We start from the raw sequence: 25,564 nt of genomic DNA, 5'->3' as shown, positions 1-25,564 counted from the left end.
CTGTTTTATTGCTAAATAGATTTTACTCAAACTTGAACTGGCATTTATCACTCCAGTGATAGTACTAGTTTCTTCAGAGATGCCTTTTTTCCCTTTCCAACATTGAAATGAGCCATGCCATGAGAAAACCAACATAGTGGCTTTGCAACTAGCATGGATCCAGACCAGCCTGCGCATCCGCGCAGTCTGGTCAGGATCCATGCTGGTCGCGTTTAAAGCCTATTGCAATGATAGAAACCGTTAGCGAACAGCATGGATCCTGACCATACTGCGCGGATGCGCGGGCTGGTCTGGATCAATGCTGGTCGCAAAGCCACTATGTTGGTTTTCTCATGGCGCGGCTCAAATTGTCCAGTATACTGTTTCCCCTAACAGCCCTTTTACTTCAGTAAATCAGAATTTAGGCCATAGCAGAATCATTGTCAAACATAAGTGTTTCATCTTAGAACAATTTAAATTAATCATAAAACCTTAAATACTGTTTTAATACTGTTGTCCTAGAAAACATAAAATCAACTATCGGTTTGTACATGTACAAGTGTTGCAAAACTCTTTGCCAGCCTGAACATTGAGTTTTTGTTATTGTTTCATTCAAACACATGAAAGTTATGGAGGAATTATTTTAAATGATGAAATCCGTGCAGGCTGATCATGGTCTGCAATGTTCGTTATTCAGTCGGTAAATTTACCGGGATTGTTTCCACTACTTTCCAGTATATTGGACTTCGTTATTTTGAAACATTTGATCTGTTTGAATACAATAAAAGGTGAGCAAAGACTTTATGTATCGAATTATTGCTGTGATAATGCAAGAATGAATCAAATATGGTAACCTGTCACAAAAAATGCTTTAAAGCATATTGCTGTGATGGTGGTTTCCGGGGCTTATTGAGTCACCCTAGTTCACATGTCAGTCTGTAGTTTCTGTATGGAGGCATATCTCTTAAAACATTTAATGAAATTACTATATGCCAGTGTTCATATGGCAATACAACAAAATTAACTCATGACCTAGGTAACTGTATTTAAGGCCCAGTTCATGTTTGGAGGCTGAAAACTAATTTAAAACAGCTTTATTTGTAGCTTGCTCCGTATGGTCTAAAGTATTGTTAGGATTTTCTTAAAGCTTGTATTAATTGTTAACTTCATTTGCAGCATTCACAATTCAAGTTATTAGGTTCAAGGTCATGGTTATACTTGAAAGTAAAAGTCCATTCATCCAGTGGTTGGTCTATCCATGTATCAAAGTTGCATGTGGGGAATTGATCACCTTCAGCTGTAAATTTTGGTAAGTTTCATTAAGCTACAGATATATATAATAGAAAAATGTTTGCTTCTTTCTAAGATACAAAGCTTACATTATTATTTTATGATGAAGAGTCAGAATTTCACTTCGCCCTGAAAAAGAATCTCAGAGTGCTCTCATGTGATGCCCTTTTATTCGTCTTGACCATAAGGAAAAACAAAACAAAATGGACATATCATGTTATGGTAATATCTGACAATTCACCGAAAAATTGCTGAATACTGAGTGGTTTTTTTTGGTGAGAAGAGATGTGATGAGGATCTGCAGATGGAGTTTTAGTTTGGTTCTGAGTTATGGCCCTTTGTAATTAGTGTTTTCCCATATTTATTTTCTCATGATTCAGAGGTATTTGGCATATTTTATTTTTTGTAGAGATGTACCATCATATGTTTAATTAGGATATACAGGTCTAGTTTCACTTTGGTTTCGGTGGGATGGTAACTAGTGGAGTTATGCCCCTTGCACTTGTTCTGTGTAATCTATTGTAACTGCACTTGAAACTTATACTTGACATTAAGTATTTTGTATTTGGGAAATTAATGTCATGATTAAATTGAAGTATTTTGTCTCTTCAAATGTTTTCAGTTTTGAAATTAGAGACTAAGGGAAGTTAAAAGACGAGAATATCATTTTAATTCCCAGATAATTTTATTAAAAAAACAAAAAACGAAATTAATCAAATCGGTGTTATTTTTTGTGCAGTATTTTAGAAGACTTCATCATAGAAAGGTAAGTTTGACCTTTTCATCTCTTTTTATTACCATGGCAACTATTTTGATAAAAGACAAATTTTTAGAAGAAGGAAAATCATTTGTAATGTATTAAACGATTCTCAAAATTTTGCTATTGACATTTAAAAGGTAAGGAGAGAATTATGGATGTCTTGTGTTAACTAAAATGCAGTTCAGTCCTACGCCACATATTCTTTAGCTCTAATATAAATATTCTTTGTTTCCCCATCCCCTACCTGTTTACCCGTCCCCTATCTACATGCAAAAATTGAACCTTACCAAAACATTTCATCACAAAATCAATATGAAGCAATATTATTTTTATACACATGTGAAACGAGGAAAGGGAGTTAACAGAAGATTTTTTACTCTTTAACGTGAGCACTTCTTATCTGATGTTCACCAAACTTGGTCATAATGTTTATAGCAATGATATCTTTGCCAGGAGTTAGGACCCTTGAATTACTCAAAATTGCAAAAATTGGTAGTGTCTACTCACAAACTTGAGCAGTTCTTATCCAGTGTTTGCCAGACTTGGTCACAATCTTTATAGGTATAATATCTTGGCTAATTTTGATAACCAGCCAGAAAGTTTTAGTCACTCTTGAGTTATGACCCTTGAATTAAATATGATTGAAAAAATCAACTATGTCCGCAGTTCTTATCAGATGTTCACCAAACTTAGTCACAATGTTTATGGGCGTAATTGATTGGTCAGGATCAATATCCAGATGGCTTATCTTTGTTGCTCTGTAATTATGGCCCTTGAATTAGCCAAAATTTAGAAAATTTACAGAATTAGATGAATATACAGTTTGCTGTGTTATAACTCTGTTTATTTCATATCTGTACTGAAATTTTGCAGAGCTGTCTGTAGCTACAGAAGACTCATTCTTGGAAACTGCAGCAGGTTGAAGTCTACGGTAAGCACTTAAAATGGTAAAATTTACATACCCATCCTTTAATGGTATGGGTACAGGGAGGGGAAACAAACATGTTTTTAAGGTTGGCCTTGTTATTTAAATGCATGTTTTTTACAATGAATAAGAACATAGTCTTTGAGCTTTAAACAATTAGTCATTTAGCTTTCAGCTTATGATAAAATTAGCCTTTTTAAACAATAATGCCCTACTTACTTTGAAGTGGTGTATGATAGATAGATTTTATGATGACCTTGATTTTTCCTGTTCAGAGCTTTCTAGCTTTTGTTAAATTTAGTGTTTTACAGTTTGAAAAGTAGTTTTGTATGAGGTAAGGTTTAAAATATTAAAAGACTTGCCTGTATGGAAAAAATATGGTTTTGCTATAATTCAGTTGCTTTTCGAGGTGTAGTATTACATTTGATGAAGTATCAGATAATGTGATGTCTTTTGTCAATACATTTAATTATTTTTTCTAGCTTTTAGCAAAAGTATTATACCCTTTATAAACAATTCTTTTGCCTTTTTGAAGTGTAGTGTGATATAAGAGGAGGTATCAAATAATAGGCTGATTTTTGTAGGGAAAGGGGAGAACAATATCTATGATTAGAGTGGACGAAGAATCAATACAGTAGCAAAGCAGCTCAGTTCAGACGGAGGAAGGAGATAGCTGAGGAAGATTGCCTGTTTAACAAGTGAGTGTGTCATTATGTCTCCATTATTTCTTGTCATTGATTTGGAGGGATTACTATTCTGTGGAAATTTCGTGCTGCTTTTCTCTCGCTCTGAGAGTTGATCGCAATTATGGTAATATGTTTGTTTCTGTACATGTATGCTAGTTATGTGTCGCTTTTCAGTATTTTCTGCTTCGCTTATGTTAAATTTTTAAAAATGTACTTTTAAGATTTACTAAATTTTGCCTATCTTATTTCATTAGATCTCTAGATACTGATCTAAATATACAAAATCCTCATGAAATATATATTATATTTTAACATGGCTGAATAGTTATAAACTAACTATGTGCATGAGCTACAGTCATAGTTAAATGTCATGTCCAATAATAGCATTAATGTTTCGTTTTCTTGTATTACAAATTTATACTGAGCTTGCATAGGGACAATTAGGCATAATATATCTCTAAAGTTTGCTGCATAAAATTTAATGTAATTCTTATTTTATTTCATTCTTTTTGTAAAACTGAAAGTTAGTGATACGCTTTCATTTTAAACAGACTAAACAACACATTTTAGGTAAAAAATAACTTCTCTCAAAAATCCATAAAAAGTGAGTACTGGTACTGTGACTAGTGGATCAAATTTCACTTACTGACATAAGATTTTTGCAAGATATTCTTATAAATAATCAAAAATATTGTGTAGAAGGTAGTAAACCATTGCAATGCTTTTGAAAATAATGCAGAACATTTACAATTTCTTCTTGCATTTTACCAATATCTAACTTTTATTTTCACCCACTTTGTCATACATGTATATACATTCTTTGCCAAACTTAATGGTAGAAATGAAAAATTTCACACAAACTGTGGGCAAGTAGCTTTAAATTTCAAAAATGCTTTGCAGTTTAGTAATGTATAGATTAGAAGCAAGCATTTAATTTGGAAAAAAAGTAAAATTTCTGTAATATACATTGAAGCATTGCTGGTTCAAGTATCAGCTGCTCAAACTCCAGGCCTCACTCTAGCAATACAGTAGGTCCTTGGCCATGTTCCTTATATTTTCATTGTTTATATATTTTCTGCTCCTTTGGGATCGTGATGTCCATTCAGTATATACTGTCTGCTATTATTTTACTTGGTTGTATTCTATGGTTGTATTCTATCCTCTTACATGTTTTATTAGATGGCTCCAAACTCGGGGATATCTAGAACATTTAGCTTGTCCCTTTGTAACCTCAGGTGGTCCATGTTTTATTATATAATTATTTTATTTTCTTTCAAGGAGAGCAGTGTGCTTAAGTATCTTTAGTTCTGTTAACTGCTTATGTTCAAATTACTTGAGAATTTACTGAAAACTTCATTAGATACAACAGAATTATTACAAAAAGTATGTTCAAATTATTAAAGATTTTGAGTTCGATCCTCGGGTGTGGGGTGTGTTCTCCATGACGATTTGATAAAAGACATTGTGTCTGAAAACTGGGGAAGTTGGCAGTTACTTACGGAGAACAGGTTTGTACTGGTACAGAATCCAAGAACACTGGTTAGGTTAACTGCCCGCCATTACCTGACTGAAATACTGTTGAAAAATGGCGTTAAACCCAAAACAAAACAAAATTTACTGAAATGAGAATTACTTTAAAATTATTACAGAATGTCTGTTCAGATTACTTGAGATTTTACTAATTATTAAGAAAAGTATGTTAAATTACATGAGATTTTACTGAAATTCATCAGGTACTTTAAAAAAGTTTGTTCGAATCATTTGAGATTTTACTCCATTTGATTCTTTAAAATTGTTACAAAAAGTATGTTCAAATTACTTGAGATTTTACTGAAATTCATTAAATACTATAAAATTATTACAAAAAGTATGTTCATATTACTTGAGATTTTACTAATTATTACAAAAGGTATGCTCAAATTACTTCAGATTTTACTAATTTTTACAAAAGATATGCTCAAATTACCTCAGGTTTTACTAATTTTTACAAAAGGTATGCTCAAATTACTTAAGATTTTACTAATTTTTACAAAAGGTATGCTCAAATTACTTCAGATTTTACTAATTATTACAAAAGGTATGCTCAGATTACTTCAGATTTTACTAATTATTACAAAAGGTATGCTCAGATTACTTCAGATTACTTCAGATTTTACTAATTATTACAAAAGGTATGCTCAAATTACTTCAGATTTTACTGAAACTCATTCAATTCTATTAAGTTATTACAAAGTCATGATATAAACTTTTCAGTTTAAATGACAAAATTTCTTGTTTCATTTTATAAACTAAACTATGTAAATGATATAAACGAGCAAGCTGTTGCCAGCAATATGGTTTATAAATGTGTTTCATTATATTAAACGTTTGGCTACACAGATGGCCACAACATGAAATCAGCCGCGCCATGAGAAAATCAACATAGTGGGTTTGCGACCAGCGTGGATCCAGACCAGCCTGTGCATCCGCACAGTCTGGTCAGGATCCATGCTGTTCGCTAACCGTTTCTCCAATTCCAGTAGGCTTTTAAAGTGAAAAGCATGGATCCTGACCAGACTGCACGGATGCACAGGCTGGTCTGGATCCATGCTGGTCGCAAACCCACTATGTTGGTTTTCTCATGACGCGGCTCAAATATAAGTTTTCTCAGAATATAAACATCCATTGAAATACCCTTTTATATGATGTAAATAGATCTTTAAGGCAGCTCTGATTTACTAATTAGGGAATTATAGTTGGGTATGAGTACATGATTTTTGCATAATATCTCCAGTTGGCATAAATGGTGCATTTACTATGTCTACTATTTATTATCAATATTTTCCTAATTACATCCTAAAATGGTTATTGAAAGGATTTTTCATTAATTAATTAGTTAATTAATTCCGTGAAATGAATAAATATGAGTTACTTTCAGTCAGGTATACAAATAAGGCTATGAGAACACTATGGAATTCAATATTCTTGCAAATCTTACCTTGGACAATGGTTTGCTGGGAACTTTCCAATTATTTAGAATCATTTGAAAAAAGATCAGATATATGCTTATTACCTCCCTTTAATTTGTCTTAATTTTATGCACTCTTTCAAAATTTAAATTTTCATTTGAGTAACATCTGATATTGAACTTCAATTATTTATGATGAAAATTGCAAATAGGCAAACTGTAATGTACAGACTGTTAAAAAAACAATAAAGAAATTGAAAAGAAAAAGAACTTTGATCTTGAAAAAGAAAAAGGCGTAGCACCGAAACATTGATAAGATAAGCTGTAAAATTATTGTAATATTGTGTTTGTGTTGATTTTTTTTAGGATTCAAAGAAATTAATTCTTAATAGCATGGAAAAATTCTTCATTCACACTGTACCATAGTAAATTAATGCATTGCTGGCCATAAAACTGATTGTCTTTAGGACCTTTATAGCCGCATATTCGTGCGATTTCAATACAAAGTAGGGAAAATATTGTTATCTTTGCATGTAGATGTCTCAGCCAGATGGATCAGGACCTCTTTTGAGGGCATTTAAATAAAGATTCCCATTTAAGACAACTTTTAACCATTAAATTAAATAATCGATGTAAAACTTAATCCACTTAATGCTTGTACTTGACATTTGACATTAGATAGCAAAGCCTGTCGAAGTTTGGAATAAGACATTGTTCGTTTGGTTTTTAAAACGTTATCATGGGATTATATAATAATCTTGCTTAGATTTGCATACCTTCCGTAACTCCTGGTTACGTAACTATGTATGTAAACAATTCTTAAAACACTCATCTTAAGAACCTAAATGGCTCTTAAACTTTGGACTTTTCCATATCTTTTGGACAACAGCTTACAAGAGAAACTGAGTTTGCAAAAGTATTTAATTGTATTATTACCTCCCCTGTTTTCTTGTTGTTACCAAAAATGAAAGTAGGAAATACGATCATGTGTCTGAACCATCAGTGACATTTGGACTGTTTTAGGTTACTGATCCATTCTTTCAGTGAATTTATGCGAGAACAGTATCACTGTATTTATAAAGAATATAAATTATATGGTTGTAAGGATGTATTATTATATACTTACTGAATGACTTGCCATGCAATTATCAAAACTAATGCCCACCCCCTTAGCTCAATAGGGAGAGCGCAAATATATGGATCTCGGGTTCGTGCATTCGATCCCCGGGCAGGGCGTATGTTTTCTGTGACGATTTGATAAAAGACAATGATTGTGTCTGACATCATTCGTTCTCCATCTCTGATTCATGTGAAGAAGTTGGCAGTTACTTGCGAGAACAGGTTTGTACTGGTACAGAATCCAGGAATACCGGTCAGGTTAAGTGCCCACTGTTTCATAACTGAAATACTGTTGAAAAACGATGTTAAACCCAAAACAAGATTGCCTGAGGTCTGATGGACCAAAGGTTAATAATTTTGACTGTTGACTGGCAAGCCATTTAATATGTGTTGTATTACTTGATATCAGAAATTATTAATTGTACCCACCGACAACAAAGTTGTAAGGGGGGGTATACTGGTTTCAGGTTGTCTGTCTGTCTGTCTGTCTGTCCGTCTGTCCATAGACGCAGTCTTGTGCGCACCATCTCTCCTTATCCCCTTGACAGAATTTAATGAAACTTCACACAAGTGATCAGTACCAACAGTAGTTGTGCATGGGGCATGTTCGGTTCTTTTAGAAAAAAAATTTGCAGAGTTGTGGGACTTTGTTTTTTTGTTACTATACTATATACATAGACACAATCTTGTGCGCACCATCTCTCCTCATCCCCTTGACACAATTTAATGAAACTTCACACAAGTGATCAGTACCAACAGTAGTTGTGCATGGGACATGTTAGGTTCTTTTAGAAAAAAAAATTGCAGAGTTATGGGACTTTGTTTTTTTGTTACTATACTATATACATAGACACAATCTTGTGCGCACCATCTCTCCTCATCCCCTTGACACAATTTAATGAAACTTCACACAAGTGATCAGTAACAACAGTAGTTGTGCATGGGGCATGTTAGGTTCTTTCAGAAAAAAAATTTGCAGAGTTATGGGACTTTGTTTTTTTGTTACTGTACTATATACATAGACACAATCTTGTACGCACCATCTCTCCTCATCCTCTTGACACAATTTAATGAAACTTCACACAAGTGATCAGTAACAACAGTAGTTGTGCATGGGGCATGTTAGGTTCTTTCAGAAAAAAAATTTGCAGAGTTATGGGACTTTGTTTTTTTGTTACTATACTATATACATAGACACAATCTTGTGCGCACCATCTCTCCTCATCCCCTTGACACAATTTAATGAAACTTCACACAAGTGATCAGTAACAACAGTAGTTGTGCATGGGGCATGTTAGGTTCTTTCAGCGACAAAAATTGAAGAGTTATGGGACTTTGTTTCTTGTTAACATACTATGTACATACAGTCTGCATATGCAATTTTGTGCGTGCCTAATCTACCAAACCCTTGCACACAATTTAATGAAACTTCACACAAGTGATCAGTACCAACCCTTGTTGTGCATGGTGCATGTTACATTCTTTTAGATAAATATTCTGCATAGTTATGGGACTTTGTTTTTTGTTACTATACTGTATACATACGGTCTATATATACATACAGTCCACATAATTATGCAATCTTGTGTGCGTCAAATTGCAATGTACTGTGTCAGTGCATGCGGGGGGGTACATTCATCACCTTTAGTGATAGCTCTAGTTTTCACAGTTTTAGTTTTAAATGTTTGGTCTTATTATTACAGTAAACATTATACTGAATATAAACTGGTCATTTAGCAAAATGTATGGATTGAAGATTTATGTAAAGCAGTCGCCCACATACAAAATAACCTTCCCTCTATAAAAAAAACAGGCAGAATCAGAAAAAAATAGATTGCACTAATGTAGCTACACAAAAGTCTTATCCAATATGTCACAAATTGCTCTGCCTTTTGTTTATCCTGTCACTTGTTACGGAACTCAGCCCCCTGAGATAATAGCCATACTGCTGTTGACCTTGTATAGTCCCACATAAAATGACAACAGTACCGATCTTTGATAAAGTCATCAGACATAATTAGTACACAGTTAGTCGGAATTACCGTAAATGGTTATGAAGTGTTACACCGTTTCCATGACTTTTCACAGGCGTCGTACAAAATGATGTGTGTGTTAGTGATAGAAAAATCAATGGGAAATCAGAAATAGGAGAGCTACAGGCTAGGGAGGTTTTCCACCAACTGTTATTTAATCAGGCATCTGCAAAATATGATTATTGATATTGCACCTTCTCAGAATATTTATGGCTCCAAAAATAGGTCATAATAATGTAGCAAAACGACTGTAAAAATTCAGTACAAGTTCAGAAAAATTCAGAAATGTTCAGAACATAAACTCCCTGTTCAGAAAGATTCAGACTCTAAAAATTGTTCAGACAGTTTTCAGTCTATGTTTAGAAATATTCAGACATGTTTCAGAAATATTCAGAAAAATGATTTCATGAAGGCAAGCATATTCACATTATCTATGGAAAAAAATTCAGTTCATCGCAGTACAACTTTATTATTGATATATGCTATGCTTTTCAGTAGTAAACACTTCCCTTGAGAATAAATGAAAGTCGTATTTTTGTTTACATGAAAAGCCAGATAATAAATTATGTAACAAGTTTTAAGAGCTAAGTTGGAAGTAACAATGCTATAAACTCATTTAACCATAGACAATATCTTGACAGTTTTTACTAATATATCTGTTTTACATCTCTTACAGTGTGTTTGATAAGTCCACTTCAAAGCAGATCATAGTGGATACCCGAAATGGATAGGTTTAAAAGATATATAATACATAATTATATTGAAAAAAAAACTACAACAACAATTTTCTTCTCAGGGATCGAATTTTGCTAGTGCCATTTTTTCCGCTAGCAAAATGATGGGTTCCACTAGCAATTATCTAAAAGCTGTTTACGTGCTAAATTTATTAAGTTGTTTTGTTGGTGTTTGGTTTCATATAAAAGTTCACGGTCCGAACTGGCCGGGGACTTTATGGTTTTGAAAGTACGTTACGAACCAAAGTACTCAATGATTCTTTGGACTTTTGGCTGGACGTTGAAGTTTTTAAGTTTTTCTCAGGTCACTGCCTCTAGTGTTGCTAGCATTTTTAGTCTCCGCGGGCCTTTTTGCACCAAGAAACATGTTATTTTCCTCTCCATTTCCACAGAACTTTGCAAATATCAGACCAAAATGAGAACAAATATTGCCTAGACGCTTACTTAGATATCCGATAATGACTTTTGTATAAAGCGACAAGCGTCTACAAGCAGTCACGTGATTATTGGTAAATTAACTGCCCCAAAGGAGTTTTTAAAGAGGAAAGACAGTTTGAGTGAATTCCCCGATTTTCGAATGTGATCGCGAAAATATTCGAGTGCCATGATTTTCTGCTCGCATTTTTTTATTCTTACTCGAATTTCGCGAGTAAGCGACCGCTAAATTCGATCCCTGCTTCTTAATATTAACCTTTAGCCTGCTGGCGGCAAGTTTCAGAAATTTAGCAGGGTAATGAAAAGGACAACCACGGCCCTCTTGTGTTGGGGAAGGCTTTCTGTGAAGAATAAAATTGAATGTTTTTTATTTTATGTATGACTAAGTCTTGATTTGGCATGTCTTCTACTTATTGTTAAAGAATAGAAATGTTTCTGCATTTATCAAAGTTGCCAGTCTGACATTATGTCAGTAAATTCAAACCTGACATAATCTTATCAGCGAAGAATTATTTTTTTTTATTAGATTGTGTAACAGTCACACCAGTATATAGAGGTCTGTCTTGGAAAGAAAACAGTTGTGGTCTTCATTACAGATCATCTCCAGTAAAAAAAATACCCTGAACATGTCAGGATCAGAGATAAAACTCTTGGTCTGTGCGGAAAGGTGGTCTGTAGGGAAAGGTGGCCTCTGTTCAAAGGGGGTTTAAACACAGGTTTCACTATAAATTAGCTCTTAGTGTAGCATTATAAAATTTATAGTACATTTTGCGCATATAAGTGACTATGTTTGTCTTATAAGGAAATACAATGAAGATTGCATGTTTTTTTTATATAATCTTCATACAATTGACTCTATTCAACAAATAATATGGTGGTCTAAGTGGATTACTTGAAACTGGAATGTTTTTCTCACATTTTTGCCTTGTTTCAAAGTCATTGTTAAGTTTTAAACTTGTGACAACTTGTCTATTGGAAATCCTGGCATATTTGGAAAAATAATTTAAAAATGGACTGTAGGAGTCTACATTTGAAATAATGCAAGGAAATAAAATCTTTATTGAAGAAAGGTAACTGTTTGCTTTTTTCATAAAAAATACATTATTTAGTATTCAGTTTAACTGTGAAGATTTAAATAGCTTTTTTTTTTTTTATCAGAGCTTGTGTTAAGATGGATTAAAAAACAACTGGACAAAAATTGTGTCTTCTAGATTAAATAATATTGACTTAAATAATTGATAATATCTTCTGCAGTGTCATTTGAATTATAATTATTATATTTTGAAAATAAAAGCATTGTAATTTCTAGACATATTAACATATTAACAAACATAGCATTAAATTAGCATAAAAGCAGCTGCTGTACTCTCTCTCTCTCTCTCTCTGCTATTGGTTATTGAAATTTACCTCATCGATGTGGGTTCGAGCCTCACTCAGGGCATTGAATTCTTCATGTGAGGAAGCCATCCAGCTGGCTTACGGAAGGTCTGTGGTTCTACCCAGGTGCCCGCTCGTGGTGAAATAATGCACGGAGGGGCACCTGGGGTCTTCCTCCACCATTAAAGCTGGAAAGTCGCCATATGACCTTTCATGTGTCGGTGCGACGTTAAGGTATTAGATCACTAATAGTAATGTTTACAAAATGGCCTTTGCTTGGTATATTCTGAAAGGTAACCGTGTTTTGCACTATTTTGCAATTTTTAAACAATTTTTACTGTGCCGTTTTTTTTATAAATTTTGTATAGCTTATGGTATCTCCTCAAGCTCAAGTAGAGACGAATTTCAAAGTGATAGCCACTATCCAAAATGTTTGCTGGGAACTCATTTTACCATTTATTTTAATAAAAGAAACATCATACTATTGGTAAACAATTATAAAACACAAAATAAAAATGTCAGTATCATTTTTTCAATGGTGCCTCAAGTAAACGGATTTAATGAGACAATTCGTACTTCAACATTGAAAAAACTTAGGTCGAATGCTGTGTTTCTGTTTTGAATTTTGCTTACTCCATTTAAAAATAACCTTAGGGCAGACGTAAAACCTACCTAAATTTCTTCCACAATATATAATCTAAGAGTGAAAGCAAAATAGAGAACTTTCACTGCGTGTAACTCAATATTTTTAAAGATGTGTAACTCTAGCCCTTCTGTTTAAGTAGTAAATTCACTTTGAACACCAAGAAATCGCTTATAAGTCTTTTTCCATTTTTGTACAAAAAATTAATAATAAGTCTTGAAAGAAGTAAAAACTTACTAGAAAAAAAGGAAAATAAGGAAAAAAACTTTGGTCCCAGTAGGGCTTGAACCTATCCCCCCCCCTAAGAATTGCAGTAAAAGTAGGTTTATGGTAGGAATTGAATACTCTTCAAAAAGGAGGTCCTAATACCTTAAATCCAACAAAATAAAATAAAATATTGAAATTTATTATCTCCCTTTAAATACATACTGGTTAACAAAAAAAAAAAAAGGGGCCTCCGTGGCTGAGTGGTTAGGGTCGCTGACTTCAAATCACTTGCCCCTCATCGATGTGGGTTCGAGCCTCACTCGGGGCTTTGAATTCTTCATGTGAGGAAGCCATCCAGCTGGCTTGCGGAAGGTCGGTGGTTCTGCCCAGGTACCCGCTCGTGATGAAATAATGCACGGAGGGGCACCTGGGGTCTTCCCCCACCATTAAAAAGCTGGAAAGTCGCCATATGACCTATAATTGTGCCGTTGCGACGTTAAACCCAACCAAAAAAAAAAAAAAAAAAAAAAAAAGGTTAAAAAAAGCATTTGAAAAGTTTGTGTCTAAAAATAATTAAATTTGAATTCAGTTGAATTTTCTAAACTGCAGATTTTAATTGTGTATTTCATTGTTGTTTTTTGAAAAGCAAATATAAAACTGCAAATCACAGATTTTGGAAAGCAAGTGGTGTAGAGTTGAACTCTGCTTTTAATTTTATGTTATTGTCCTCTAAGTATTGACTGGGCACTTATTAATCTTCTCCAATATTTTCATTCTTTTACGCTATATTACGGTGTCATAGTAGTAAGCACTCCGACTTCCCATGCACATTACTATGGGTCCGAACTCAGTTTAGACCAGTTTTTGTTAATTCAATGTAATGAATTCTTGTAGGGTATTGCTTTTATTTGTACAGTGATTTGTGAAACTTATTTTGCATTTTTTGTAGTTATTTATTTTATGATTTCATTTTTATCGTGTACTGATGCCAGTTGCTTGAACTGTCCTTTGAAATGAACGAACTACTGTCCAGTCTTTAAGGTTTTAGTCGACATTTTGAAGAAATTACTGACATGTATAATTATAGAAGAATGTTAAAAACAGGTTTATTTCTTTCAATAAATGAACAATAAATCATGATAAGAGTGGGAATTTTCCCGCCTGTAAAGTTTATAGATGAAATAAAAAAAATAATTTGGTCTGACAGAGGTTTCGAACCCACAAACCCGGGTTTGGTAGCTGAATAATTTGTCCCCACAGCTACTATATCTACACTTGCCACTTGGTGATATAGAAATGTGTATCTTTTATTAGTTTTGCTATTGAAGTTCATACGCGGAAAATTAATGTATGGAATATTCATTAGTGCAAGATCTGTTTTTTACGGACAAACAAATAAAGCAGCAGCTGTCCAAATAAAGAATATAGATAATTACATTTAAGGATTTATTCTTTTTCACAGGCTGATACATATACACTTAACTGATAAAACTATAAAATATACAAAAACACTAAATGTTCATGACCATTCAACAGTTAGATTTGCAAGAGACTGTTATCACATATAGTACTAAAATATGTTAGAGCAAAGCATCTATTATCGACCCTTTTAGCTATAATATTATGTGCTTCGTAAATTTGTCATCCGATTTTCCGCCAAATAGTACCATTTGAAAGAACGTTTTTCATTGGTCATCTTCAGTACTTTCAGTGACTGCATGTTTAAGAAAATATATCCAATGAAAATCTTTGCTACGTTTTATACAATAAGTGTAGCATATATCGACCCTTGCATCATTTATCGACCCCCAATTAAGTTTTTAAAAAAAATTCAAGCTAAAGAAATTTATTTTGCGACAAACAGATAACATGTCATTCCAATACAATTCAGAATACACACAGATAATATTTCATTCTTGTACCATTTGGAATCTTGCATAAAACTTATTTTTTACCGATTTTGGGCATGCACATTCAAACAAGAGATTCTCATGAGCACGCGCTGATGGTAAACGTTTTTGGATATGCTGTTGCGGATCCAACGTAAGCAAGTTATGGGTCCCGAATCAGATTTGGCCGAAGTCGAAAGGTCCGAGATTTATAATATCTTTTCATCCGCTTTATTATATTTTTTAATTAATTTGTAGATCTCATGAACTATGTTTGGGTTTAATCTAATCTGAGTTGCTAATATCGATGTTGGTAAATTCAAATTCTTGTGTTTTCAAACTTTGATCGAGACGGGGCGGGGTGGAAAGCAAAATGTTTTAAGTTTATTTAAAAAAAATAAAAAAAGGCGTAGATATTTCATTAAGGGTATACTTATGAAGGTTGTGTGTATCGATTTCCATCATACAATAATGTTAACATTTAAAAAATGCAAGGGACCGAATGAACCAAGCAGCACCTCTCGGTACCTGTATGTTGTATAAGGATGCCGTAGTGCCGAGTAAAGCTAGAGTTTTCATTATAGATCTATACCGAATATAGGCCTGTCGAAGAACGTGGGACTCACACTTACTTTCCATAAATATGAAAAGAAATTACCACGTCAGAAAATGCTAGATCTACATTCGTAAATGTCTACTCGACATGTTAAAATATACAAAGTTACTGTGGCCCCGGAAAAGCATAAATAAAACACGTGCCTGGCCGACTTCGATGTCTATCGATGTAGTTGTCTTGTATCTTCGATATTTTCAGCACTTGTTGCATTTTATGCAAGAATAGCGCATGTTTCATCCGGTAAACAACATAGATCTACAGAATCTCTCGGGCCTACAGCTTGGCTTGTGTCATCATACAGATTTTTTCGACTGCAAGGCAGACTGATTCACAGACTGACTTTTACCGTATATCTTTATATTTTGTATGTACATTATCATATAGTTTATTGGCGTTATCAGCATGTAAATGTAATCAAACCTGTTACGAAACTTGAAATACAGTCGGGGGTCGATAAATGATACAATGTATAAAGAGCGTAACGTATTATTGACCCTGCTGTTACTGTTAATTAAACCGGGATAAATGGAATTTAAGTCAATTTTATCAAACTACTTTCTCCTTTTGGAATAAATTTTCATAAAATAACTTCAGAAACAGAAAATAATGATACATGAGATTGTCAAAAATTTTACACCCTCCTTATTTGCGAAAATAATTTTTGACCAAATTTTTTCAAATCTCTCCTGTCAGCAAAACTTGCCCTATAAACAAATTCCGCGAGAAAGGTATGATGACGTCATAAACTGCCTCACAATCTGTTTTACATGTGACAAAATATGCGAATATAAAGGAGAACTCGAGGTCGATATATGAAGGGGGTCGACATTAGATGCATTTGCTCTATATGGTTAGATAAGCATTTAATGTAACTTTCAGTTTAGCACATGGGCTTAATACTGCGAGAGCCTGCTAAATTTCTCAATGGACTGGTGGATCATTCAGTTTGGACAGTACTACTTATTATTCAAAGGGGTGTTCTCTGAAAATTTACTGACTGAATAGCAAACAATGCAGACCATGATCAGCCTTCGTGGATGTGCGGGCTGATCTTGGTCTGCTCTGGTCGCAAAGGCAGAATCACTTGCCGCCAGCAGGAGAAAGGTTAAGGCAGGTGATAAAAAAGAATAAATTCGATAAAACTTTTCACTATGTTTATAACATATTTAAACCTATGGCAGTTACATGAGATCACAATTATCAAAATAGGAAATGTGAAGAAACTAATACATTTTACATTTATAAGAAAAAATGAGGCCACTACATTATGTCCAAAATCAATATAGCCCTTTAATGTGTCGTAAGAATTTATTGTTTTGAAATCTGTTGTCTTTATGGAGAAATGCATTGCTATACAGAATTTCAGGATCTGTTAAATAACACTAGGCCTCACAGTACATATGTTTCCATTTGTTTTATAAATAATTGATGTAAATACAGACTTTAAAAACCAGCAGTCTCGTTTATTCTCGAAGACGTAACAGAATTTTTAATCAGTCTAAATGTACACAGAAGTGCTATGTTAAAGTTCAACAGATACTAAGTGATTACATTTTCAATTAACTTAATTTTAATAAAAGAAATATATGACCTTTTGTAAATATTGAGTAACGAAATTTGACATTCATGTTAATTTGTACTTATTATCGTTTATTTAAAGTTGTTATATGACGTCAGTTGTAAAGTTTTCAGTTTGCTTAAGATTATTGTTATTTTCCCGAGTTGAAGGTGGCTGACCGCATTTAAGACACATTTTTTTACATGTTTTCAGTTTTTAACACACCTTGAGCACAAAGTGCTTGGAGTGAGCTATTGTGATCACTCACTGTCTGGCATCCATTGTTCACAATTTTCTTCAAACAGCACCTCTTCTGAAACCATTTTAGGCTTAAAGGCTGCTAGAGAATCTCGCACAAATGGTCCTTGTGTATAACCCTCTATCAAGATTGTTCATATAGTTATGATTAGTAAAAAAAAAAATGGCTACCAGGGGGCATGGTCTACTTTCCCTATTATGTTGTTATGGTCGCTTACGTACAGCTTGCACGTTTGAAGCCAATCTCTGACAACTATGTCAGGGAGTCGACTCTTTGTCTCAGTGGTTAGAGCGTTGGAATAGCGCTTGAGTGACCCAGGTTCAAATCCCGCCACAGGCAGTTGGGATTTTTCGTCACACAATGCTATGCTGTTTTATTTGTTACAGCTAAAAGTTGTAAGAATGTATATAGTGGAAACTTTTTTAATTTTCTTGTATGAAACCGCATGCCCGATTGTAAAATAATTTTACACAAATGGTCCTTGTGTGACCATCTACGAAGATTGTTCAGATTATTCTGACTTGACAAAAAAACATAGCCAACAGAGGGTGTGGTCACTTTTCCCTGTATGTATATAGTGGAATCTTTTAAAATCTTCTTGTCAGAAACAGCAGGCCCAATTTTAAAATAATTTTACACAAATGTTTCTTGGGTGATCCCTTACGAAGATACAAAGTAAGGAACAAATGATTCTGTTTCATCAAAAAACATTGCCAGGGGATATGGTCTCTTTACTCCATTTGTATAAATTTGAAAGTTGAAACATTAAAATCTTCTTGTTTGAAATTGTCATATCACATCAAAGTAATTTCACAGACATTTTCTTGCAAATTCATCTACGGAAACTGTTCAAGTAAGCAACCAAACTCATGTGAGCGATATAGGGCCATCATGGTCCTCTTTTGTATATAATGTAAAAGGTTTATTTAAGGAATAAAAAAGATCCATTACATAGAGTCTAGAAGATTCCAACAAGAAATTAACATTTAAATAGCATTTTGTAATTATCTTCCTTTAAGATATAAGTAGTTTAGGTAGTAGTGTATTTCTTTTGATTTCAATAGAATTTCTTATTTTTCACTTCCATTTGATAGGTTTTTAGCTATTTAGCAATTCGAACTAGAAGGCAAGCTTAAAGACTGCTCATAGTTTTAGAAAAAATAAATTTCCCAAACCATGATATGCAGAATTGAGATAAGAAAAGTTTATTGATCTGCTTTTGATTATATTTGTTTTAAAAGCAAATCTTTGACAGATGTGGCTTAAGTTGTCCTTTTATTTCTATTTTTTTCCAATGCAGTTCAAGTTAAAATTTAAGAAAATCTATTGTTGCGAATGTTCTGTAAAAGCTCTATCTTGTTTGGGCAACCAGGTTCAATATTAAGAGCAAATTTAGAAGAAAAAAAAATCTAATTTATATCATTTGGTGAATTATGAAGAAATGTTAATGATCGGTAACGGAAACTTTGAACAAATCCATTACATGACTAAAATCCAATTGACAAGCTTTTAAGTGGACAATACAAATATTTAAAAAGTGGAATTGGTACTTATTAAAATAACTGATTCTCTATGATTTTTTCTCTAGAATAAGAAACTGTTGCTTGAAACAAATATCCAGATGTAATTTTAAATTGATTTTCGAGTTGTTGGTCTTTGAGAGCTTTTTTTTAGCCTCAGGCTAAAGGTATTAGAACCTTGTCCTGTTATTAAATAAAAAGTCCTAGACCCAAAAGTTAGTTTTCAATGTCATGTTAAAGGTAACATTGCATATTTCATTTGAAAGTGTCATAAAAACTGCAAATCCAATTTGATTCCAAAAGGTCAAAGGTTGTTATCAAATGAAACACTTTAGATTTTGTTATTTTCGTTTAATATAGGTCAAGAGTAAAGTCATACAATGTTAAAAAGGTAATATTGTAGTGTATCAAAGAAAAAGCATTTCCAGGCTTAAAAGCATTTCCATACTTTAGCTCAGTTTCACTTAAAATTATAGTGCCTAAAGACACTGTTAGTTTCAGTCTCCTCAGGGCTTGCATTGGTTATTCTCTTTTGTGTTACTTATACTAATTTATTTTAGCTTGGTTGTGATGTAAGCTTGAAGCTTATTTGAAAAACACTCTAAAGTTTGCTTCCTGGAAAAACAAGCACTGTTGTCATTTGAGAAGGCATAGTTTTGACCCCAGCTGGGAATTTGAACCCGCAATGGTTTTCCATTAAGGGGATATACAACTTACTGGTGAACATGTCGGTCCTTGGTTTGAATTCTAGTTATCACTTCAGCACAAAAAGCGAATAACTTCTTTACGTCAGTGAAGCAGAGCAACAGAGAAGAGTCGAATGGGTATTAACCCATCATTTTGGATTTAACTTAGTATTGGCTTAGCCAAATTGGGTAATTTAAGCAAGTTACTCCACAATCTTGTATTTCAGTTTATATGCATTTTAGTTTGAATTTCTCAACAGTTACTTAATTTGCAATATTTAAATTTGTTAACTTATGTGGCAAAATTTCAATGAAAGGACTCCGGTGTCCTATACAAGTATTCCTTTAATACTTGCAAGATCGATATTAGCTGACGGTGGTAATAACTGAAAATCTGTTCAAAAGTGACCTAAAACCTAACAGATCATGTAATAATCATATGAACTTGAGAGTGATTAAAATAAGTTTTAAGGTTTTTGTCGAGCCAGTTTGTGGTGAGCTTGGCACAGTCATCAGAATGGCTGTTTGGTGTATGTGTGTGCCTGTGTGCATTTCTCTGATTTTGTTCGGACATTCAGTATAGCTTTGACATGCATGGAAAGACCTTGTTTACATTTCGCATGAATGTTTGCCACAATGAGAAAGTGTGTCACACACAAACCCTTGGTCCTTATCTCAAAGGTCACTATGGGTTCAAAAATCACATCAGTTGTCTGGGCCCTAACTTTGATATGCATGAAGTAATCTATATTTTTATGCCCCCCTTTGAAAAAGGAGGGGTATATTGTTTTGCAGATGTCGGTCGGTAGGTCGGTCGGTCGGTCGGTCGGAATGTAGACCTATCCGTTTCCGGATGATAACTCAAGAACGCTTGGGCCTAGGATCATGAAAATTGATAGGGAGGTTGGTCATCACCAGTAGATGACCCCTATTGATTTTGAGGTCTGTATGTCAAAGGTCAAGGTCACAGTGACCCTGAATAGTAAAACGGTTTCCGGATGATAACTCAAGAACACTTAGGCCTAGGGTCACGAAAGTTGATAGGGAGGTTGGTCATGACAAGCAGGTGACCCCTATTGATTTTGAGGTCAGTATGTCAAAGGTCAAGGTCACAGTGACCAGGAACAGTAAAATGGTTTCCAGGCAATAACTCAAGAACGCTTGGGCCTAGTGTCAGGAAAATTGATAGTTAGGTTGGCCATGACCAGCAGATGACCCCTATTGATTTTGAGGTCAGTATGTTAAAGGTCAAGGTCACAGTGACCCTGAACAGTAAAAGTTTCCGGATGATAACTCTAGAACGCTTAGGCCTAGGGTCACGAAAGTTTATAGAGAGGTTGGTCATGACCAGCAGGTGACCCCTATTGATTTTGAGGTCATTAGGTCAAAGGTCAAGGTCACATTGGCCAGGAACAGTTAAATGGTTTCTGATCTTCTTGTCCAAAACCATAGGGCCTAGGGCTTTGATATTTGGTATGTAGCAAAATCTAGTGGTCCTCTACCAAGATTGTTCAGATTATTTCCCTGGGGTCAAATATGGCCCCACCCCTAGGGTCACATGGTTTATATAGACTTATATAGGAAAAAACTTCGAAAAACCTCTTGTCCAAAACCACAGGGCCTAGGGCTTTGATATTTTGTATATGACATCATCTAGTGATCCTCTACTAAGGTTATTCAAATTATTCCCCTAGGGTCAAATATGGCTCCGCCCTGTGGGTCACATGGTTTACATATACTTATTTACAGTGTGCATATAATTTCTGTTCCTTGTGCAATTACTAAATGCATCAAGGTGGGCATTTCGTGTTCGATGAGCTCTTGTTCTTGGCAGAAGTGTTTGCCTCAGTGAGATAGGGGTGTTACAGTCAAGGCCCTTATTTCTAAGATCACTTAGGGGTCAAAGGTCATTTTAGAGCTGGTCTTGGCATTAGCTTTGACATGCATGGAACAGTCTTATTTTTATTTGGCATAAATATTTTCCTCAATGAGACAGATGGTCCTGTATAAATAGAAAATGATAACGAAAACGTTATCGGAAAGGTCGATTATGTCTTTATTGGTAATTAAGGGTTTTCTTTAATAGTCAATACGATTCAAAAGTAGTACAACTATTTTGTTACGTATAATGGTTTCACTACTTGATTCCCCTTTTCTCAATAATAACATAAACATGTTATCGTTATCGTCGAGTAGTATAAACCTCAGGCCCCTGCCTTAAAGTTAAGGTCACACTTTAGGGTCAAAGGTCATGTCAGATCTTGTTGGGGCTGTTAGAGCTTTTTTTTATTGACTAAATTGTTCAGTCCTTAAGGGGATGTCTCAGTAAACAATGTGCTTGGCATAAAAATGTTGCCCTTTTGCACATCAGTATTTTAGTTAAAACAATTGATCTAAAAATAAACTACATGTAGTATGAACCGGATTCTAAATGTTAAACATTTTGATTGTTTAGATTATAGGAAATGATTTAATACAAGGAAAGGATGGGTGCAATTAATCATATCAGAGAATGAAAAGGACTTACATCCTGCCAGTTTCCTGCAGGCAATGATGCAGATTTGATTTAATTCAAACTGGCCAGATTGATTCATTTTTCTGTTATTGCAAACATTTCCTTTACCACAAGGGTATATGATCAGTAGAGTCAATAACAAATTATCTGAAATTTGTTACTTAAGATGTTTGTATTCTTAGTAGGATTTAACTGAAACTTTTCTGATAGTCATGTTACTATTTTCTGACATTGTACTTCCCTGTCATGTTTTGGAGATCAGACCGCTCTCACTATCTCAGTTAAGAAAGATGTCCAATTGGCTCATTAGAAAATTTATTGACTACCAATTAAGTGAATTCGTTGGTAGTTTTAGTTAGTTGTCAAGAACATGTTCACCCTTACCCTGCTAAATTTCTGTAATTAACTCATCCATCTTTCAGTTTGGACAATACCATTAACTGTTAAAAGGGGTGCATACCAAAAAGATACTGACTGAATGGCGAACAGTGCAGATCATGATATGCACTGGTCGCAAAGGCAGAATCAATTGTGTCCAGCATGATATCAGTTGTGTCCAGCATGATATCAATTGTGTCCAGCATGATATCAGACGTGTCCAGCATGATATCAGTCGTGTCCAGCATGATATCAGTTGTGTCCAGCATAAGTGTTAGTACTGATATAGAGTCTGGGAACGCTAGTAGTCTGGGTGTAATTGAATTACTAATGAAAAATATGCTTTAAACAGAACTTAAGAAAAAACTATCAGATATCAGGGGCATTTCCTTCCCATACAATAAAGCCTCAGATAAATTTGTTAGCAATTCGATTAAAATAAGATAAAAACAGCTTCTTGCATTATGTCAACATAAATACACGTTTTATTATGATAAAACAGTATTGGAAACCAGGGATAATGGAAAAAATCAAGAAATTATAGATAGAAATCTTCCCAGGAAACAGTTTAATTCCAATTAAGGGAATATATAAGAGCTTTGCAGCTGTATAGCAGGCATGGTTACTTGCAGTATAAATAATATCGATTGTTACTTTTGTTTTTATGTTGGTCTCGCATTAGAGTAAATTCTGAGAGTTATCGATTTATATGAGTAAAATTGCCTACTTTTGTTCTAGTACTATGATATTTGTATGTATGTTTGTATGTATTTTAGTTGGTCTATTGCTCTCAGACTAGTAAAAGTCACTCTCAGATCAGTTTGCAATACATTCAAATTTCATTTGCTGTAACTGCTATAATTCAAACATTGCCTTTTTATTACATACGCATCTACATTTAAAATTATTATATATTAAATGATTCAAATTTGTTATTAAGCCAGAGTGAAATTGAAAATATCATGGTTATAAGAACTTTTAAACGCGACAGCATACATGAAAGCTCCCGATATGAAATTTGAACGTCAGTATGGAAAAATATTGACGTTTCAGGATCCATTGAAACTTAACGGAGTTTTTAAATGAGTATGTAATAAGTTATATAATTGTTATTTCAGGTTGAATGATGGTCCTGGGAAGATGCGTTGCAGAATCAACTTCCGTTTCTACATGCTGCTACTCAGTGCCGTATACTTTACAATGCTCTACATATTCCATGGCAACTTGCAGTCAGAGACACAAAAGCCTGATAGAAATAAACTGTCAATGGGTGTTGAAATGCAAAATGCATTCTTAAAAATTCAGCCACCCATCGATATAAAGAGAAAGGTGTTGGCATCACATCAGGAATTCGTAGAGATCACAGCTTCAAGACTTCATGTTCAACAGGTTTTTACAACATCAGGAGCTAAAAGGAATGATATCGAGGTCGAAAATAGCATTATAAGCACGAAAAGAACATCTCAAATGATACAGAAGACATCTGAATGTTTTTTGCCTGCAGTAACACCTAACAGAACTTTTCAAACAATAGAACCAACATTTTATGTATATTCTGCATATCTAGATAGGAGATATAATGATAGATTTGTACGCATTATGGCATTGCTTTCACTAAATAAGGGAAATCGTCAATTGAAAGTTTCTTGTAGCTTTAGAAACAGCAGTGGTTCTATAGTTGAAACAACGGCAAATTTTTACGAACTGTGTGAAAACCATGGGAGAATGTATGGCGGTTTTATTTTGTCATGCCCTATCCCTAACAGTGATGTATGTCATGTAAATGTTTCATTACAGATAAAACCAGTGCATCGTAATTATGTAGTTCCAGAAACTGTACAAGTGAGACTTCCTGTGACCCAGCTGGGTTGGCAGGAATTTCCAGATCAAACAAGCGGACAACACGAGAACCATGGACAACATGCCACATTTGACATGCCTTACAATTTTAGTATATGTGTTCCGCCGCTTTTCGGCGACATTGATGTCATGAGATTCGTTGAATTTTTGGAGCTAAATAGAATATTAGGTTTTCAGCATTTTATATTTTATGTTTCAACCATAAAAAATCCAGATATGTATAAAATATTAGATCATTATAAGAAAATGGGTATCGTAACAATAATAGAATGGGCTTTACCGTCAAATATACGCAGTGGACAGATATGGTATAACGGCCAGCTTAGTGCTCACAACGATTGCTTATATAGAGCAATGTCCTTGACGCAGTATCTTGCTATAATAGATTTAGACGAATTCATTGTTCCCCACAATGGGGAGATAACTCTTACTAACCTCATTCCTAAATTATTTGACGATAAAGTGTGTGGGCTAAGTTTTAATAGTGCATTTTATGACAAGAAGTTTTCTAAGAGCACGTCTACAAGTAGATTGTTGACAGCTCGTCACACAGGAAGGAGTGCAATATTTAGTAAAGTACGTACAAAAGTGCTGATAAAACCGTCAAAAATATTTGAAGTAGGCATTCATCACATCAGTAAACCTGCAGCAGAGGATTTTAAAGTGGACAAAGTGGACACATCCGTCGCATATCTTCATCATTATAGAGACTGTGTACCAAATTACGGCATGAAATGTAAAGATTTTGTAGAAGATAACACCTTGCTCAACACAACTTCACAGCTTGAAGACAACATTAGTAGTGTTCTCAAACTAGTGTTTAAAGAACGCAAAAAACAAGAATAAATTTGTCTTCTGCTTCTGTTAATTTGATCAATCGGTTAAGGTAGCATTTTTAAATGAAAAAATGCTTGTCCTATAATCCTTTTAGAACAGTGCCAAGCACTATTTGTCAGTAGATCTTTATGTTGTTTGTACATGTTTTGTTTTAGAACATTGTTAAGCATTATGTAAAGTAAAATTTATTCAATTTAATTGAATGCAATACCACTGTCTAGTCTTGTTGAAGAGAATTATTTTTATTTATTAAATTCTTACATTAAGAATTATGGTTCCTTTTGTTTTATGTGTACCAGTACCAAAACATT

At 34.1% G+C, this 25,564-nt stretch overlaps 2 protein-coding genes across 6 annotated transcripts in view; both read left to right on the top strand.

Moving 5' to 3' along the window:
• LOC123551044 (activating signal cointegrator 1 complex subunit 3-like) overlaps window positions 1-25,564 on the top strand; it is a 256,055-nt gene that overhangs the window by 117,489 nt on the left and 113,002 nt on the right. The gene's annotated exons all lie outside the window — the stretch shown is intronic.
• Window positions 1,821-25,522, top strand: LOC128556221 (beta-1,4-galactosyltransferase galt-1-like). Of its 5 annotated transcripts, none has more exons than XM_053540518.1 (4): window positions 1,821-2,035; window positions 2,903-2,960; window positions 3,539-3,764; window positions 23,675-25,522. In XM_053540518.1, exon 4 carries the CDS (start codon window positions 23,697-23,699, stop codon window positions 25,260-25,262), a length of 1,566 nt encoding a protein of 521 aa, XP_053396493.1. In that variant the 5' UTR covers window positions 1,821-2,035; window positions 2,903-2,960; window positions 3,539-3,764; window positions 23,675-23,696; the 3' UTR covers window positions 25,263-25,522. The 5 variants fall into 5 exon arrangements, with proteins under 5 accessions (XP_053396493.1, XP_053396494.1, XP_053396492.1 ...); XM_053540517.1 differs by having other exon boundaries at window positions 1,823-2,035; window positions 3,539-3,652; XM_053540519.1 differs by lacking the exon at window positions 2,903-2,960 and having other exon boundaries at window positions 1,822-2,035; window positions 3,539-3,652.

Source organism: Mercenaria mercenaria, chromosome 4 (assembly GCF_021730395.1).
Source record: "Mercenaria mercenaria strain notata chromosome 4, MADL_Memer_1, whole genome shotgun sequence".
In the NCBI taxonomy this organism is placed as follows: domain Eukaryota; kingdom Metazoa; phylum Mollusca; class Bivalvia; order Venerida; family Veneridae; genus Mercenaria; species Mercenaria mercenaria.
The sequence above is the reverse complement of the archived record's forward strand: the minus strand, read 5'-3'. Positions and strand labels throughout refer to the sequence as shown.